We start from the raw sequence: 19,820 nt of genomic DNA on the forward strand, positions 1-19,820 counted from the left end.
AGTTTGAATATTACTAACTCGAATATTTAAATCACTTCGGGAAGCCGTCGCGATTTAACTTACCCTCGTTAGTAATATTCAAGTTCCTCCCTTTGTCGACAATGTACTATTGATTGTCGCCCGGCTCTCAGACGAAGGATACTATAGACTCGACGTAAGCGTACACCCGGAAGGGACAGATATAGAATAATGGAGCGAATTTAAGAAGTATTTTAAAAATGGCTGACAGTTTACCATAAACAACCTACGTAATTTATGCGGATAATAAGCTCGACAAGTCACGTACTTATTCGTTTGCCACAAACTCGTTTATGGCAGCGGCGGAAACAAAAAATAACATTTTGCTCTCTGTCACTCTTATTATAATTTGTATGTGACCATCTCGTTCGGTAGTGGTATGTTATTTGGCTGTCCAGTCTATAGTATCCTTTGTTTAAGGCCCGGCCAATCTCAATGGTCCTCCAATCCTTGTATTTTATGACGAAGCTACGTTTACAATGTCAGGTGTGGAGAGGCCGCCCGTGCCGCCGCGCCGGGCGCGCGCGCGCCGCGCGCACACGCCGCCGCGCCCCGCGCCCAACGGCCTGCCGCCCACGCCTAAAGTGCACATGGGCGCTTGCTTCTCCAAGGTAACCTTACTTTTGCAAACTCCTAACACCCGTAGCCACTCACATGCTTCCGACCTACGATCTTACACGCCTCTGTTGAGGCTAGTTTCCTATACTTAAAATAAAATATTTTATGCAGTGCACAAAATGAAGCGCTACATAATTAGAAGAAAAATATGGACAGTAGTTATATTTAATAAGTCAAAGAAAAAGATATAAAGTAAATGAATTGACCGTGACGTCCCTCCTCAGTATTTCATAGTAATTCCATATTAACAAATCGTTTTGACAATTCATAAAAAGAAACTGATTTGACTAACTAGTCTATTCATTTTATATTGAAACAATTTAGAGCTCCTTTTATCATTTATGAAAATCCAAATCACGAGAGTAGTTATAATCACGATTCTACTAGCACCATGTAGTATGAAAATTGTATACTAAAATATAATGGATCTCCTCGAACGTCTAGTCCCGTAGTCGTCACAAACCAGGCTTAAGTAAGGTTTTCCCCAAACTTATCTTCGTAGAATCGGCTCTAGGTGATCAAAAATCGGTCGTTTGTATGAAGACACTTCGTCGCTGAACGCATCCGTACGCAAGTCCATACTAATGAGCAGGGCTCGGATACCGGTTAAATTTTCAAACCGTTATCTTGTACTAGCGGCAAAACCTTTAAATTTCGTTTTCGCTCGAAAAACCGCTATTTTTAAACCGGTTTTTAGGGGAACGTTGTCATAAAGGTTTCGTTCGATTAACAGGTTTGGAACAAAATAAACCGGTTTATTCCACAGCATAATAGGTAATACTGTTCTAACCAAACAAACAAGTCGCTGCGTGAACGTAGGTTTTTACGCGGCGCCGGCGCGTCTCGCCGCTCGTCGAATAAACCGGTTTTTATTCGGTTAAAATAAAGTTCTCATAACTCATAACGTTCGCGTTCTTTACAAAGTTCGGAGTAAAATCGAAATAAACCGGTTATAACCGGTAAAAAATAAACCGGTTACTTACGAGCGATTTTGGTCGGCGTCAGCCGATTCGGTGTCGATATGTTTAGAGAGACCCTAACAGGGGTTAAAACAAATTATAGATTCGCCACTTTATCCAACAATACAATTTTATTTTAAGTTTTTTTGAATTACAGGTATTCAACGGTTGTCCGCTTCGGATAAACTGCACTGCGTCATGGATCAACCCGGACACTAGAGACCAACACATACTCATCGGTAAGTGTATTAGTCGACAAAATATTATTTGCAACATGTTAATAGTAGCTTTTAACGCATTCACTACCACCACAACGCATATACGCGTTTTCGTTACTTTTACCATAGACTAACGGCTCAGCCACGACATTGGTCTAAGCGCGACAGCGGCGAGCGGCGGCCATACATTGAAGCGAGACACAGCAATGGGACTTTTCATTCGCACGTATGACTGCCGCTCGCCGCTGCCGCGCTTAGACCAATGTCGTGGCTGGGCCGTAATGTATAAGAAGATCATACCATCCCATACATTAATATGCGACCGCCTAAGAACGCGCATACACTACACCACAGATGGCGCCACAAAAAAAAATGCCTTATTGCCATCGATTATTTGTAGATTGACGTTAAGTGTCACTTTCGAGCCATTAATCTACGTCAAATGTGACACTTAACGCCATCTACAAGTATAATCGAAAGCTACATTTTTTTGTAGCGCCATCTATGTGTGGTGTAGTGTATGTGCGTTCTTAGGCGGTCGCATTTTAATGTATGGAATGGTATGATCTTATATTTAATCTATGCTTTCACCCAGTGCCTTCAAGCCTTCGACGCACAGACGCGTTCAATCAATCAATCAATCAATCAATCAATTCTTTATTTTGTTAAACATAGGTTACAGAAAAGGTGATAAATACATTAAGCAGCGCTATTCTATGTTCATAGTATTTAGTGACTTTCATCCAGTGCCTTCGACGCATATACGAGTTCTGCATTCTGTATGTATTAGTATGAACTCGCATGTGCTTTTGAGTCGCACAACAAAGTGGCACCTGGCGAATGGCCAGGAAAAAAAGGTGGCAGTGACCTTATGTAAATAAGAATTATGAACTCACAAAAAGGCTTCAATTTAAAATCTACATAAACGATTCTCGGATAATTCTCGTTCCGTAGATCTGATACTTACAAATGTATAAAATAAATGGCAATGCGACCGGTTTGGCCTAGTTGGTAGTGATCCTGCCTGCTACGCCGCGGTCCTGGGTTCGAATCCCGGTAAGGGCATTTGTTTGTGTGATGAGCACAGACATTTGTTCCTGAGTCATGGATGTTTTCTATGTATATAAGTATTTGTATATTATGTATATCATTGTCTGAGTACCCACAGCCGTACTTACCGTGGGGCTCAGTCAATCTGTAAGGATGTCCTTATAATATTTATTTATTTATTTGTCATGTCTTACAGGTGCGGAGGAAGGCATATACACACTGAACCTCAACGAACTTCACGAAACCGCGATGGATCAGCTGTGTCCGCGACGAACAATATGGCTACACGTCATACAAGACGTACTAATGTCGCTGTCAGGTAAATATCTATTTAAACAGGTAGTCAATCAGATTTTAATCCTTCCCAATCAGGAAGCAAACTGACTATTTTTTTTATACGACGTCGGTGGCAAAGAAGAATACGGTCCGCCTGGTGGAAAGCGGTCATCGTAACCTATGGACGCCTGGAACTCAAGGAGTGTCACATGCGCGTTGCCAACCCATTAAAAACTTGTGCTGTGCCCTACCACACAAAGCGGAATACCATTCGCTATGCCCTTCCTCCTACAAACAATCTTCATTCATTTAACCCTTAAATGCATAGTGATGTATATATGCATCATGCATTTTTGACTATTGACACGTAGAGATGGGCCGAATATTCGGTAAATATTCGGTATTCGGCATATTCGGCAAGTTTTTCAATGTTCGTATTCGCCCGAATAGTTCGGTTACATTGCCGAATATTTACCGAATAAATAAAGTAAATAAATAGCGCAACTTGTTTCGTAATTCATGGGATAATAACATCCTATTTCAGGATTCTAAGGACCAAAGGGGGTTAAAAATGGGACTACCTCTACATTCCTAATGACGTTTGTTCGAAAATCACTTGGCCTAACTCATTTGGCCGAATTATGAAATGCCTAACGCTCTTTTGGCCTAACGACCATTTGGCATAATTTAAATTTTGCCCCAAAAATGACATTACTCAGAACCGATTCGCTGTTAGAAAGGTAGGTTTAGGTTAGGTTAGAACTGTGACCTCACACAAATCCGAATCGCTTCTAAAAAAGTGGGTTTTAACGGCGTTAGGCGAAACAATATTAGGACATTTAAATTAGGCCAAATGATCATTATGCCAAAAAATATTAGGCGATCTAAAAATCGAAGAAAAAACTTTAGGAATATAGATATACATCCGTTAAAAATGCGTAAAATATAAGTACCTACAATAATAGGGAGCAAAAGGCAACAGGAGCAACAAAAGGGAGTGTACAAGTTTCTAATAGGGTGGCAACGCGCTTGTGACACTGTTTGAGTTGCAGGCGTCCATAGGTTACGGTGACCGCTTTACATCAGGCGGGCCGTATGCTTGTTTGCCACCGACGTAGTATAAAAAAAAATAATGTAAAAAAGTAAAAATAAGGTAGCTTAAGAAACAAAAATCGAAATGTTCTTATGCACTAAATTATAGGAACATTAAGAGCCATAGTTAGTACCCATTACCAACCATTGAAAAGGTTTTTAACTCTAAGCCAGGTATTAAATATAGTGGAACCGAATATTCGGCCGAATGTTCGGTTCGGTAACAGCTGAACCGAATGTTCGGCCGAATATTCGTATTCGGCCCATCTCTAATTGACAGCAAGTCAAAATTCAAATTCGAATAAATCTTTGTCAAGGTCATGCATTTAAGGGTTAAAATCGAATTTTCTAAGACCACAGAACGGAATCTGGCAGCTACCCTCACTGACTCATTATTAAAATCAAAGACCTATATAACTTCGTAAAGACCGATAAAGTCTAAGAAAAAAACGTACCCCAAAACCATACAGATAAAGGTACGGTGAGCTAGATGGCGATACACCTTTGGGGTACGCTCGGCTAGATGGCGCTAATATTAATATTTGACATTTTAAAACATATCAAGCTAAGAATATGGGCCAAATTGTCAAAACTGAGGTTCAAAAGATTTAAGCTTGTGTCGAGAGATGGCAGTCTATGCACTGTGATTACACATTTTACTTTGACAGTCATTCTCTATAATACTCGATCCTCTTTGTTAAAATACAACCTGTATAATCTACTTCCTCCCAAATTCGAATCTTGAGGACATTTACTTCAGTTACAGACACTGCACATTTTAGTGTAAGGTACAGCGGGGCCAATCTTGACTTGGGTAACTGGTCCATTTTTTCCATGTTTTACAATGTTTGCATTATAAAAGAGTGTCCACCGTTTATATATGGTAGGCGTGTTCACTCTAAAGTTATTTTAGTTATTCGTTTTTTTTCTTCATGTATAATTTTTTTAGATGTACTTTGACACTTAGAGACTCTATACATCTCTAACATCTCTTATTAATAATCATAATAGCTTTGTACTTTGTATAATTTCTTGTGTTATTTTTTTTTTTTATGAATACTTTTGCTTATTAAATTGTATCTTGTTTTTTTTTAATGCATGTTAATTATAAGATGTAATGTTTTGAAAAGAACTTACTATGCAAATGGGCACATGACGTAGGTCTTGCAATAAACATAAAAAAAACTAAAATTATCCACATAAGATCACCATACACTAAAGAAATACGAGTCCCTAAAATCATAGCACATACACACGACTGCTTACATAACCCTAATAATAACTGTAAATGTGAAAAACTCGAACTAGTCAAACAACACACATACTTAGGCCTAATTATAGATAATAATTTCAACTGGGGGCCACACATAGATCACGTGTGTTCAAAACTTAGGTCCATTTTGGCCAATTTAACCTTGCTTAAATATAAACTTCCATACAACATATTACGAATGCTTTACCTATCACTCGCTGACTCAACTATATGTTATGGTATCACAAGCTATGGCCGGACTTATAAAACGTACATGGAACAAATCTACAATCTACAATCAACAATCTTAAAAACAATTGTACCGAATAAAATCAAAGAAAAGTATAAAAATGATAGAAAGGGTTTATTCAAACATTGTAATGTCATTAACGTTTTTAACCGCTTTTGTTTGTCCTTAATTACAGAAGCTTGTGATACCATACCTTCGCTAGATAAAAAGACTCGTTCCAATAATCTACGTTCCCTAGACTACCTACCCGCATATCCTATTCCAAAAAGTAGCAATGTATACGGTAAAAGAGTAACAGACTTTCTGCTCCCATTTATATTAAATACCTTACCTAGCAATATATTAAATGAGTTAACCAACACTACTGAAAACAGCAACAAATGTATAACTGCAATAAAAAAATACTATTTAAGTCTAGATAAATGCACATACCTATAGAAACAGATATAAGTATAATAAGTGTTTAGACTTATATTGACCAGGATATGGACCGTGATTACTTTATTGATTTCTATGTCTAATGAAAATAACTGTGAATCATTCAAAACTCTTAAATGTGTTTAGTATAGATTATTATAGGTTTATCATGCACCTGTAAGAGCCGTCATTGTAAATTGATCCTTATACATAACACTTAAGACCGTCTTTAAATAAATTAACAACAGTGAAGAATACAATGACGGCTTCAACAGGAAAATAACGTAACTACCTAACAATTGTTTTAAGTTTTAAGCAAACGCGGATCGGACCGCGCGATCTCGCCAACTATTACATAAACCCCAGAGGTTTACAATAGTGGCACTTTTGTAAATGTAATTTAAGTAAACCTTACAGTAAATAAATAAATTAAAAAAAAAAAAAAAAGTGGCCCGCCGAGTTTCTTGCCGGTCCCATAGTGGATACCCTCCTCCAACTGAGGGGGGACTGAAATCTTCTCGAGGCTGAGGCGTAGGGTTAGAGCCGGCGTAGTTTTATTTGACGTTCATAAGCGCATTGTAATATGCCTACTTGGAAAATAAATATTTCATTTCATTTCATTTCATTTCAGTGGATACGTGTAGAACTCGACATCATAGTGGAAATTAAAATTAGTTACAATGGCCCCCAGTCGATATTTGCTCCGCTGTACCTTATGCCACTTTGTATATGTACAGCTAGGTGTTGTTTTAAACTATTTTTATATTTTGGTTTACAGGAAAAACGCCATCTCTATACCGGCACGAATTGCTAGCTCTAATTGGTGCGCGCGGCAACAAATCTCTACGAGTGTTACCACCTCGTCTTCTTCCAAGACGGTTTTCGCTCACCACGCGCGTTCCCGATACTAGAGGTATATTCAAAATATTTATTTTTTATTTTCTATCTATCTGTCTATAGCAGCCTTTAAAGCGCCCGTCTTCGGACATACGGACACAGGCCTCCTCTCCATTCCTCCACGCTTGTCGGTCCATTGCCATCCGGATCCAGTTAACGCCAGCTAGTTGGTAGATGTCATCTCTCCATCTAAGGGGCGGCTTGCCGCGACCGCGGGTGTTAGTGCGTTTTCACATTATCCGATCCGATATCGGATGCCGGACCAATATCCCATACATTACAAGCGCCATTTTGGATTTTTTCTATTGAAATCCTTCCGACATCCGATATCGGATTGGATAATGTGAAAACGGCCTTAGCGGGCTTAAATACCATAGTTTGTCTCGCCCAGCGACTAGATGGTTAATGCCCAGCCCATCTCCACTTCCTGTGTCCAATTTCCTCCACCACGTCTTATTATTATTTATTATAAACTAGCTTTTGCCCGCTGCTTCGCTCGCGTTAAATTCGAATATTGCGGAATTTTCCATTCTAACTTCCATCCTCCATTTTTAGGGAAGTACTACTTGTTACTCTACCCCTTTTTAGGGTTCTGTAGTCAGTCAACTAGGAACCCTTATAGTTTCGCCATGTCTGTCTTTCCGTCCGTCCGTCCGTCCGTCCGCGGATAATCTCAGTGACCGTTAGCACTAGAAAGCTGAAATTTGGTACAATCACGCCGCGACAAAGTGGTAAAATATAAAATCGAAAAAAAAAGTTTTATTAGGGTACACCCCCCCCCCTGCACGTAAAGTGGGTAATGTTTTTTTTTTTCATTTCAACCCTTACGTGTGATATATTGTTGGATAGGTATGTAAAAATTAATAGGGGTTTAATGATTTTTTTGACATTGTTAATGATTTCGGAAATAATCGCTCCAAAAGTTTAAAACAATATGTGGCTCTCTAACTTTTAACTTTAAACCATAAGTTCATATTGAAAAAATATGAAAAAAATCACAAAAGTAGAACTTTATAAAGAGATTCTAGGAAAAATGTTTTGAACTTGATAGGTTGAATAGTTTTTGAGAAAAATACGGGAAACTACGGAATCCTACACTGAGCATGGCCCGACACGCTCTTGGCCGATTTTTTTACATAGTATTGAATATATTTATTTCAGGTTGTATCCGCTGTGCCGTGGCCCGTAACCCGTACAACGGATATAAATACCTCTGCGGGGCGACTCCCCACGGTCTCTTCTTGATGCAATGGTACGATCCGCTGCACAAGTTCATGCTGCTCAAGGTAAGACAGTAATTATATCTATTTCTTACTTGTATATTCGATCGTGTTTTAAAATTAATATCAATCTTTAAAAATGCCAAATACTTCCTAAGAACGTGTAAATCCAAATGAGACAAGTCGAACATTATTCGATGTCCCGATCGGCATACTCACAGATAATTTACAACATTGAGACTAAATATGATGTTTAAAATTATCTCTATCAGTAGTAGGAATTCAAACACATCACTTCACATAATATATAGAGTCTGTTCGGAAAGAAAAGAGTCGTGGAAATCGTGGAATGTATTGGATTCCATACATTTCACGACTGTTCTAGGTCATCAGACACCAAGCAGTTTGTAAAGGAGGTTTCCACTAAACTTATCTGGGTGTCTGGTGACCTACGCACGGCCAATTTCCTTGCACAACGACTGAGCCTAGCCATACAGCGAGGAAACGCGGCAAGCGTCCTGGGGACGATGCCCCGGGCAAACGTAGAATTAATATAAGCTGTATTCTGATATGTATTCCACGAGTACAACAGACTCTAAAACATTAATTTAATATTGTTAATGACTGTTTTCAGAACATAGACTGCGTGCTTCCAACCCCTCTCCTGGTGTTTGAGCTGATCATAACTCCAGAATTGGAGTCTCCGTTAGTATGCGTGGGCGCCACCCGCCGCCCGCTCCGATTATGCCTGTTAAACATTAACTCAGGTACATGCTTTATTAGTTTTATTACCTTTTCTGTCCTCCAACCGGAAAGCGTCAAATTTCAGACGTCTGCGCTAAACGAAGTTACCGCATCTCGGCTTCGTCGAATAGAACAGAAAAATAGTATACAAACCTTATTTTTGTTAATAAATAAAATAAGAAAGCCTCAAATCTCATATTTTTTAACCTCGGTTCCGCTTCGACTGACAGTGACAACTACATGTTATCAGAGACATTTCTTACTTCACTGCACTTTGCACAATGCCAATCAGATCCATCTTTTTTAGGGTTCCGTAGTCAACTAGGAACCCTTATAGTTTCGCCATGTCTGTCTGTCCGTCCGTCCGTCCGCGGATAATCTCAGTAACCGTTAGCACTAGAAAGCTGAAATTTGGTACCAATATGTATATTAATCACGCCGACAAAGTGCAAAAATAAAAAATGTTTTATTTTTTATTTTTATTAGGGTACGGCCCTACATGTAAAGTGGGGGCTGATATTTTTTTTCATTCCAACCCCAACGTGTGATATATTTTTGGATAGGTATTTAAAAATGAATAGGGGTTTACTAAGATCGTTTTTTGATAATATTAATATTTTCAGAAATAATCGCTCCTAAAGGAAAAAGAAGTGCGTCCCCCCCTCTAACTTTTGAACCATATGTTTAAAAAATATGAAAAAATCACAAAAGTAGAACTTTATAAAGACTTTCTAGAAAAATTGTTTTGAACTTGATAGGTTCAGTAGTTTTTGAGAAAAATACGGAAAACTACGGAACCCTACACTGAGCGTGGCCCGACACGCTCTTGGCCGGTTTTTGCAGTAGTCAGTTTAGCCTTTCTGCTAAGAGATGGCGTTGCTATCGCAAAAAATGTAAAATAAGTCGTGATTTTTTAAATTGCTAAAACTATTATTAATAGCATTTTATTTTGGTTATATTTTAGTTTTTAATATTAATATGCATTTAAATGTTTTCTAGGTGCAACCTGGTTCCATTCGGACGAGCTGAATATCTGCGGCGGCAGCAACACGGTCGTACCGCGCGGGGAGAGACTGCACACACTACGGGCTGTCCACCAGATTGATAAGGACACGGTAAATATAAGTTCAAAATATTATGTTATAAAGCGCTGGTAGCCTAGCGGTAAGTACGTGCGACTTTCGTTCCGGAGGTCGCGGGTTCGAACCCCGGCTCGCACCAATGAGTTTTTCGGAATTTACGTGTGAAATTCTTAGCCCGTGTGGTGACGGGTTAAGAATTTCACCACCCCCTTTCTTCCCGTGGGTGTCGTAAAACGCGACTGTGGGATATGGGTTTAATTGTGGCGTGGGCGACAGGCTGGCAACCTGTCATTGCAATGTCACGGTTTCGTTTTCTATCAACCCCTTATTTGCCAAGAGTGGCACTGATACTTTAGTAGTTTCATGTGCTCTGCATACCCCTTCATGGGATACAGGCGTGATTGTATGTATGTATGTGCGAAATGTCATTTGATTTTTGCCAGTCGCTTTTCGGTGAAGGAAAACATCGTGAGGAAACCGGACTAATTCCAATAAGGTCTAGTTTACCCTTTGGGTTGGAAGGTCAGATGGCAGTCGCTTTCGTAAAAACTAGTGCCTACGCCAAATCTTGGGATTAGTTGTCAAAGCGGACCCCAAGCTCCCATGAGCCGTGGCAAATGCTGGGAGAGCGAAAGAGGATATTATGTTCTAAAGAACATTCTAACACCTGATAAAAATACGGTTATAACATCTACATCTTATCAGATTCAGATTCAGATTCAGATTCATTTATTTCTCAATAAGTATTACATGTTTTTATTACAAACGAATATAAAAATGAATACATATTAAGATCGTCAGAAATATAGAGTTATTAAATATTAGATAATTAACAAGATTATTATTATTAATACATACAATAGACATCATTTATTTTCAATTACAATATAATCAATGTGACATAATTTAAGCATTTTTGCAGTGGCATTAGTATTCATTATTTAAGTATTCCTTTATGCTGTACAATGTTTTATCTAGTAGCAATTTCTTTACTTGGCGACTGAAAGTGTTGACATTAGTTTCGGCTTTAGTTCGTTTTGGTAGCTTATTATATAATTTCTGAGCCATTATCTTAGGACATTTTTTTGTAATATTTAATCTACATTTTACTGGTCTCAGATCATCTGGATATCTTGTTGGGCGTGCACTTATATCCTTAGTACATACAAATTCACTTTGGTTTCTTCTCACATATAATAATACCTCATAGATATATATTGATACGGATGTCAGAATTCCTAGATTTTTAAAGTGGTCCCTACAACTATCTCTATATCAACGTCTCAAGTGGTTGATTAATTATTTTACTAAACATTTTTACATCCGTTGTAATAATTTCGTCCACTACTAGCGCCATCTAACATCGAAAAGGAAAAAGTACTATCGACGAAAGGTCTGGCCATGATGATTATCAATTCGTAACAGTATTTTCTAACACATACATACAAATCAGCCTTGAGAATGTAAGGAAAGGTTGTGGTACATAGTTTTAATCTTTTGGCTGAAAAATGTCGGGCCCGTCGGGCCGAACTAGCAAATGTGAACACATTAAATGTCAGTACTAATGTTTAATTGAGATGTTCACGAAATGCCGCCTTTTTAAATGCCTACAAAATTTTAACAAAGAGACCAGCCGCAAGTGCGCAGCGTCGGATGATAGGGTTTCCTATGGATTAAAACGAATTAATTACTCAGATAAATTTTTATACTATTATATTTAAGTCTTGGGTACTTTCTAGGTATATATACAGTATTTTGGTTTAAGTTCCAACATCACAAGCGTTATTGAATTTTTTCGTGGGACTTAAATCAATAGTAGATCTGTGTAAGAATACTAAGAATGTCCTATGGTACATATTTTATTCATGATGTCTATTTAACTTAGCACTGTGAGCCCACACGTGGACATCGCATATATGAACCTTAAAAAAAACTCGCGACGTAAAATAACAATAGAAAGTGCGAACGTGCGTTCCGTGAGAACGCGCGCCACCCCTGATTAGGCCGCGAACTCGCGGCCGCCAGCATGTACTTGTAGCACGGCGATAGAATCGCGGAGTGAGCCGCCCCTGCTTGTACTAATACTCTAATGTTGTAGGTGTTGGTGTGTCACGAGAACGTGGTGGACATAATTCCCGTGTTACCTCCCGCGCTGGACTCGCGGCGAGAGGACGAGAAACGAAAGAATAAACTCCTGCCGAGGATAGAGTTCGATTTCAACATCGATAGCATATGTGAGTACATTATTATTTACGACCGGTTTTATTTTATTATATCATGTCTTTAGAAAAAAAAACTTATAAATCCAAAAAAGAAAAACTTACTTTCTGGCCGGGATTCGAAACCCTGACACCTGCGATCTGTCTGTGAACATTTAGACCGACCTCGTACGACTGAGCTACGCGGAGCCGACCCGCGGTCGGCGAAATTAACGACCATATTTTACGTTTCCTAACGCGAAAGAAAAACGCATGAAAAGAAAATTCGCGTTTTCCGGGATCTAAGGCTGCGCTAGGTCGATTTTTCACCCCCGAAAACCCCCACATAACAAATTTCAGCTTAATCGTTAGAGCGGTTTTCGAGATCGGTATATTATATATATAAATAAATGAATATACAATTTGCTCGTTTAAAGGTATTAATAAATTATAATAATTTGACGATAATATAAAACTTATAAACGTATTTCATTCATTATCAATTCTCAAACAATTTAAATGAAAAGGAAAAATGCCGGAGCAGTCGCTAAGTTGGTCCCGCCGGCGGTGTGAATGTAGAATCGCTCGCAGACGTTTCTGAATGATAAACAGACAGACGGACGGACAGATTCGCACCAAAAGGGTTCCTTTTGTACCTTTTTGGTACGGAACCTTAAAAATAAGTATAAATTCTTAGTACGTACAAAATTTGAGTTTTTCTTGTAAATCGCTTGAAATAGCCTTATAATTTCGAGATAGATAATTTTTGGAAGTATGCTTGATAAGTAAGTGGTTAAACATTTTGATTTTACGTTGTATTTTCATAATTATAAGGCGTAAATTTGACTGAGCATACCAGTGTAAAAAGTTTACTAAATTCGCCGCTAGATGTCGCTGTGCACCTCCAGTGGAAATCGTACAACGCGGTGTTAAGATTTTTCCTGATTCAATGACCCTTTTCGAGCAAGATCTGGACATGGAGAAGGCGTTCGATCGCGTATGGCACCCCGGCCTCCTCTACAAGCTGTCCACGTCTACTACTCCTCGTCGAATAGTCAAGATCGTGGCCACCTTCCTGGAGAACCGCCGCTTCCACGTGGCGGTAGAAGACGCCGTGTCAACCGACCGGCCTATTCTCGCCGGCGTGCCCCAAGGGAGTTGCCTCTCGCCCGTGTGCTACGGGCGTTATACCGATGATATCCCGGCGAGCGAGGGCGTTACGCTCGCGCTATACGCCGACGACGCCGCCTTCATCACGTCGTCCATCCGCCTGTCACACGCAGCGCACAAGGCCCAGTGTGCGCTAGAGGCCCTCCCCCCTTGGCTGAAGCAGTGGAGGCTGTCAGTCAACGTTGCGAAGACCCAGGCGATCGCCATTTCCCGGAAGGTGCTGATGCCGCCGCGTCTCACGCTCCTGGGGCAGGCCGTCGAGTGGACCCCCACGGTTAAATACCTAGGGGTGACCATCGACCGCCGCCTCACCATGGCCCCTCACGTGCGCAACGTGATTGCCCAGACGCGTGCCGCTCGCACCCTCCTTGGCCCGGTACTACAGTCCCGGCTATCCCTCCGCGTAAAGTTGGGCGTGTACAAGACATACGTCCGGTCACGCCTAACCTATGCAGCCCCCGCGTGGTATGCGCTGGTGGGAGAGTGCAACAGGAAGCGACTCGACTCCCAGCAGTCGCTATCCTTACGCGCCGTCGTTGGAGCCCCCCGCTATGTGCGGAACGACGTGATAGCCCGGGACCTGAAATTAGAGCCGCTACGAGACTTCGTAGCTCGCCTGACGGGTCGGATGTTCGAGCGTGCGGACCAGTCGCGCTTTGGTCACTTACGTGACATAGCGCCCTACCACGCACGCCCGCCCGACCACAGGGGCCTGCCGCGCGAGCTCGCGCCCGCGGCCCCTGTCACACCGGACTGACCACCTCGGACATGACACCACCCTGACACCGGCTGATGTTCGCTAGCCGGGCCTCCCCCAACGGGGTCCCACCCAGCTGGCTTGAGCTCGCCGGTGTGAGAAGAACACCGGACAAGACCCCACCGGAGCAACCGCTCCCCCCCAAGGACCCAGCCATATTTATGGCTGGCGGAAGAAACCGCTGAAAGGGGCCGATGCCCCGAGCAGCATCCCCAAACCCCCGAGGGGGTATTGAGACGACACCCACTACTACTGTGCAGTTATCGCTTCTCGGCCTTTTGGCTAAGATCAAAGTGTAGTATCTGTTCTTTTCAGCTTAATATCTGAAACAGTGTTGCCAGATCTACTGATTTAGCAGTAGATCTACCTGATTTTGAAAAAATCTACTGATCTACTGCTTTTTTTGTAATTTTTCAAGAAATCTACCTGCTTTTTCCCAAATCGATATTTTTTGTATAAACAATTGGATTGGCCACAAATTTTTATTATAGACGGTCCAACAACTTAGTCAAGGCGCGAAATTAAAATTTTCTATGGGCCAACTGTCATCCCTTCGTTTCTTAAAGTTGCTGCTTTTTTCTAGTGACAGAAATCGCTTGACAGACTTTATATGTGATTGTTCGTAGTGTAGTGGTAGCTTTGCATTAGCAATAGCGATTTAGGCGGGTGCAAGAGTTTGATGTTTGTATGGTTTAATATTCTGTATTCATATCAAATAATAGTACATTACGTCAGATGCCGGGAAAGAAGGGCTTACATGCTGTGTAGGTATATCCATCTGAGTAGGATAGTGATACGAAGCCTGTAAGCCCTTTTCACGGCGAGGCATGTAATAATAGTACTTTTCTCAAACTTGCAATGATATGAAAAAAATAAATCTACTAGGCAAAAAGAAAACTCCTAATTCCGCGCCAAATTTTTTTTTAACTCTGAGGTAACTTATTAAACGGTGACATTCAGGTGCATTAGTACCTACTATTAATGTTTTTTTTTTCTGATTACTAAATGTCGTGGTGTAGTGTCAGCATTTGACGTTTAGAAACATGGAGGGTGCTTTACAGGCAGGCTTTTTTTGCTGTAAACTGTACTCTGAAATATTATCTTCACTCAGCTCACCGGAAACGTAGTAGTCCCGACAACATTTCATTGCAAGTTTGAGAAAAAGTTCTTATTTGTGCAACTGCCCCATCGATACTGAATAGGAATGGAATCAATTGAATGCATCCTACACCTTATAAAACAAAGTCCCCCTTCGCGTCTGTCTATGCGTGTTCGCGATAAACTCAAAAACTACTGAACGGATTTTCATGCGGTTTTCACCCATGAATAAGTGATTCTTGGGGAAGATTTAAGCATATAATTTGTGAAGACTTTGTTTGAAATATAACGATATTTGCTAAACAAGTCGGACAAAATCCCACTTTCTGAGAGCCTTAATCGAAAACGCTGCCCAAACCGTTTGAGCTATATCATGATCTGTATGGCGAAATATTGTATCTCTCATAGGTTTACATAAAAGTCCGCGAAAGCATATGTCTATCTTTTACGGATAACTTACTATGTATAACCATTTTTAATCCCCATGCGTAGCTGGGGCGGGCCGCTAGTGTGGAATAAGTTTATCTTCGTAAAAATTGTATGGGATAAGTTTTTTCTTGATGTGTCGCCGGATTCTGAGTCGGTTTTTTTTTCATACAAACATTTGATTATAGATAAGAAAGAAAAAAAGTTTATCAAAAATGACCTTCGTATGTTTTTTCCAAAACCTATCAACGCCAATCTTCATGAATTTGAAATCGTGAGAAGTCTTAAAAGAGTTCCAGGACCGTGTTCATGTCACAGTATAATTTTTCTTTCATTCTTCTTCACTTAGTATCAATATTTGTAGTCTACTGCTTTTTTTCCCGATCTACTGGTTTTTTATTCATTTTTCTACTGTATACTTCAGATTCCGTCTGGCAACACTGATCTGAAAGTTCCCTCACTGAGGGACCAGTATATTAAACTGATTTTTGTAAACCGACGGGATGTTCGGGGCTCGCTCCACTCCCGTCACGGGTCGGCCCGGCATTGCAGTGCCGCCGGGATTGGCCCACAAATATACTTGAAAGGCGTAGTTAATTAATAATTAATTACGAAAATTGTTTACGGTTTACTTATGCTAATTATGATTAGTGTACGTATTCTGAATGCCGAGAGAATTTTATTGTGTCTCCACAGTGGAACTATCTTTTGAGCTCATAATGGAATTTTAACAATTAACTTTTGTATGTTTGTCAGTGTGTCTAGCCGACTCAGTGCTGGCGTTCCACCGGCACGGAGTTCAAGGCCGGTCGCTGCGGCACGCGGACGTCACGCAGGAAATCACGGACGAGAGCCGCGCGTACCGTCTGCGGGGGAGCGACAAGTAAGTAACGATCACGAAAAATTTGTGCATTTTTAACCACAAAGTCTTTCTGAGCATTTCTTTTTTTTTGCCACTTTTATGAAGTGTGATATTTTTGAAAAAAAAAATGCTATTTCTACTCAGAATTACTAGCTTTTTCAATCCTAGTAGTTAAAAAAATTGTCCCATACGATTTTTGTTACCATTTTCCGTACATGTTGTATGGGGTAACAAAAGAGGAAAGTAACAAAAATGTAGGTATGGAAATTCTGGGACACATTTTGTCTCCCAGTGAGATTGAAAGTACTCGTGATTCTGAGTACAATTGACCTAAAATTCCCTAAAACTTTATCAAAATTTTTTAATTGGCAAAAAAAAAAAGAAATGCTCTTCTAATTTTGAAAAAAATAACCCCTGACATAGGGGACCGATTTCCATGAAACATGGCTAAGAATAAACCCGACTAATTCAGTTTTTAACCCCCGACGCAAAAACGAAGGGGTGTTATAAGTTTGACGTGTCTGTCTGTCCGTCTGTCTGTCTGTTTGTCTGTCTGTGTGTGTGTCTGTCTGTGGCATCGTAGCTCCCGAACGGATGAACCGATTCTGATTTAGTTTTTTTTGTCTGAAAGCTGAGTTAGTCGGGAGTGTTCTTAGCCATGTTTCATGAAATTCGGTCAACTATGTCGCGGTCGGGGGTTTTTTCAAAATTTTAATTTTGTGGTTAGGTTATCAAACAATAAAAAATCTAAATCGGTTCATCCGTTCGGAAGCTACGATGCCGCAGCCAGACACACACACAGACAGACAGACATGTCAAACATAATTATAACACCCTGTCGTTTTTTGCGTCGAGGGTTAGAAGGAGACGCGCTGATAGCGCGAGCGATGAATGGTGGGATCATTCACTTTCACATAATGAAATACAGAACAACGCATTAGGGCATTCTCAGAATTTGGGACCCCCAAATTAGCGTAAGTTGTTAACAAAAATTAAGTCACTGACAGTTTTGTGACGATAATTAAGCATGAAATTTCAATAAAAATATTGTTTTTGGGTTAATTACATAAACTTTAAGCGATAAACTACATTCAGAATGTGGAAAAAGTAAATTTTTAGACAGATTTTATGCTTAATTGTCGTCACAAAACTGACAGTAAGTTAATTTGTGTTAACTGTTTGAGCCGGAACCGAAACATTAAATAAAACAGTTGAAAAATATCACCATTTTTAATGAATTTTCAATACAATAGGTTCAAGAGTCTAGGACACGTAGCGGGAGAGATTTTGGTTAGAAAAAGAAGGGTCGCTGGTGCCGTGCACCTTGCCTTTACAGTGACGCGAAGGGGAAACTGTGGCGCTTCAGTCTTCATTCTTATTGGTCCGGCAGGTCGAGGCGCTGGCCGCCGCTCATTGGATCAGCGGGGTGACCGGAGGTTGGCTGTCCTGGACAGTGTTGCCAGTCATGTAACATTAACAAATTACGCTAACTGAGGGGGGGGGGGGGGGGGCAAATTCTGAAGATGCCCATTAAAACCTTCCTTCCTTCTATAAACGTTAAAATATGTTGAAAGAAGTTTATTAACACATTGTAATGATTTCCAGGGTGGTGGTGCTAGAATCGCACCTGCTCCAAAGCAGCACGCTGTCTGGCGATGACGGCAATGATCTCTACATACTGGCGGGGCATGAGGCCTCATACTAGACATACATACATCCTTGAACGGGTGACTAACACTTACGGAAAAAATATACATACATACAATACTGACAGGTACTTGAACTTCATATGATACGAAACATATATGTAAGGACGAGTTCACAAACATCTTTACAAGCCAAAATGCCGAAATATATTGGTCCCTTCGGTCGTGTTTTAATTTATCGCCACTCGTTTCGAACTTCATTTTTTACGCACTTGTATCGTAATGTACTATGTTGACTGTACCTATTAACGTACATGATGATAATCGATGGAGTCGTCACTTTGCGGAAATCCATGTTTATATAAATCTAGAAGATTACTAATCCGCGAATTAAAAACTACTAAACATTTGGCATTATGATATCTTAGGCCCTATTTACATATCGTCACGACCTGGTCACGACTTTGAAAAAATCTCGTATCTCACGCTGCTCCTCAAAGACAAAACGCAGTAAGTCTATATGCATTCCATACATACTTAATACAGTTTTCTCTTCATTTACAGAAGAAGATACAAGTTTTTTTTTTTCAAAGTAGTGCCGATATTCCCCAGAATATGATACATACAGAACCTTACGAAGACTACTATAGTCTGGCAAGCCAATTTGTCATTTGCAGTTTTCTTTGTCGTTATTTTAATTTGATATTATAAGAATATACTTGTTCATACTTTGACCTCTCATGGCTATTTCATTAAAAAGAGGTTAAATGTATACAATAATTTTGTTTTAATTTTTGACCAATGAAGTAACAGAATGTACAATCCATGTAGCACTGCCATGAATGTTAATTGAATGTAGCTAAAAAATGTGACGTCTTCAAGAAAAAGGTACCTACATACTCTGTATGTAAGTAATAAAAGACTTATTGAATTTACGACAGAAGAGCTTTATTGACAACTAAAAATAAGAGGGTACCTTTTGCTTGAAGATGACACAAATACCTACTATAATTCTGAAAAGCAATAATTATACTTTATACAGCGAATTTCGTTTATATTACGTAATTTTTTCGTGTTTAACATGTTAGTAAATATTAATAACATTCAACTCAAAACAGGTGTAATGTATTAAAAGTAATGTATCGTGCGATGTATATCCATGTAACAAAATACATACGTATATTTTACCAACAGGGGTAGACTGAGCACATGAAACTGCTCAAGTTTCAGCACTCTTAGCATACAAGGGGTTGAAAGAAAACGAAATAATATAATAACATTATAAATAATCTAATAATGATTACTTTTATAGATGATGCGGCATAGAATTTATATCATCATCCTCCTTGCGTTATCCCGGCATTTACTACGGGAGCTTGGGGTTCGCTTTGATAACTAATCCCAAGATTTGGCGGAGGCACTAGTTTTTTCGAAAGCGACTGCCATCGGAACTTCCAACCCGAAGAGTAAACTAGACCTTATTGGAATTAGTCCGGTTCTCTCACGATGTTTTCCTTCACCGAAAAGCGACTGGCAAATATCAAATGACATTTCGCACATCAATTCCGAA

At 39.9% G+C, this 19,820-nt stretch overlaps 1 protein-coding gene, 1 non-coding gene and 1 pseudogene across 2 annotated transcripts in view; all 3 read left to right on the plus strand.

Moving 5' to 3' along the window:
* The window catches only part of LOC125236938 (mitogen-activated protein kinase kinase kinase kinase 5), a 104,982-nt gene extending 86,295 nt beyond the window's left edge, over positions 1-18,687 (plus strand). The window contains exons 14-23 of the mRNA XM_048143857.1: positions 505-629; positions 1,753-1,834; positions 3,060-3,182; positions 6,929-7,063; positions 8,209-8,333; positions 8,902-9,034; positions 10,011-10,126; positions 12,192-12,327; positions 16,499-16,625; positions 18,210-18,687. Of these exons, the coding sequence (XP_047999814.1) occupies positions 505-629; positions 1,753-1,834; positions 3,060-3,182; positions 6,929-7,063; positions 8,209-8,333; positions 8,902-9,034; positions 10,011-10,126; positions 12,192-12,327; positions 16,499-16,625; positions 18,210-18,309 (1,202 nt within the window). The 3' untranslated portion in view covers positions 18,310-18,687. The remainder of the gene's footprint in view (positions 1-504; positions 630-1,752; positions 1,835-3,059; positions 3,183-6,928; positions 7,064-8,208; positions 8,334-8,901; positions 9,035-10,010; positions 10,127-12,191; positions 12,328-16,498; positions 16,626-18,209) is intronic.
* Positions 14,481-14,645, plus strand: LOC125237259 (annotated as a pseudogene).
* Positions 16,126-16,319, plus strand: LOC125237255. Its single transcript, XR_007178316.1, has one exon. It is a non-coding gene; the product is annotated as a U2 spliceosomal RNA (small nuclear RNA).
* Positions 18,688-19,820: the final 1,133 nt, after the last annotated feature.

The sequence above is a fragment of the Leguminivora glycinivorella genome, chromosome 20 (assembly GCF_023078275.1).
Source record: "Leguminivora glycinivorella isolate SPB_JAAS2020 chromosome 20, LegGlyc_1.1, whole genome shotgun sequence".
NCBI lineage: Eukaryota > Metazoa > Arthropoda > Insecta > Lepidoptera > Tortricidae > Leguminivora > Leguminivora glycinivorella.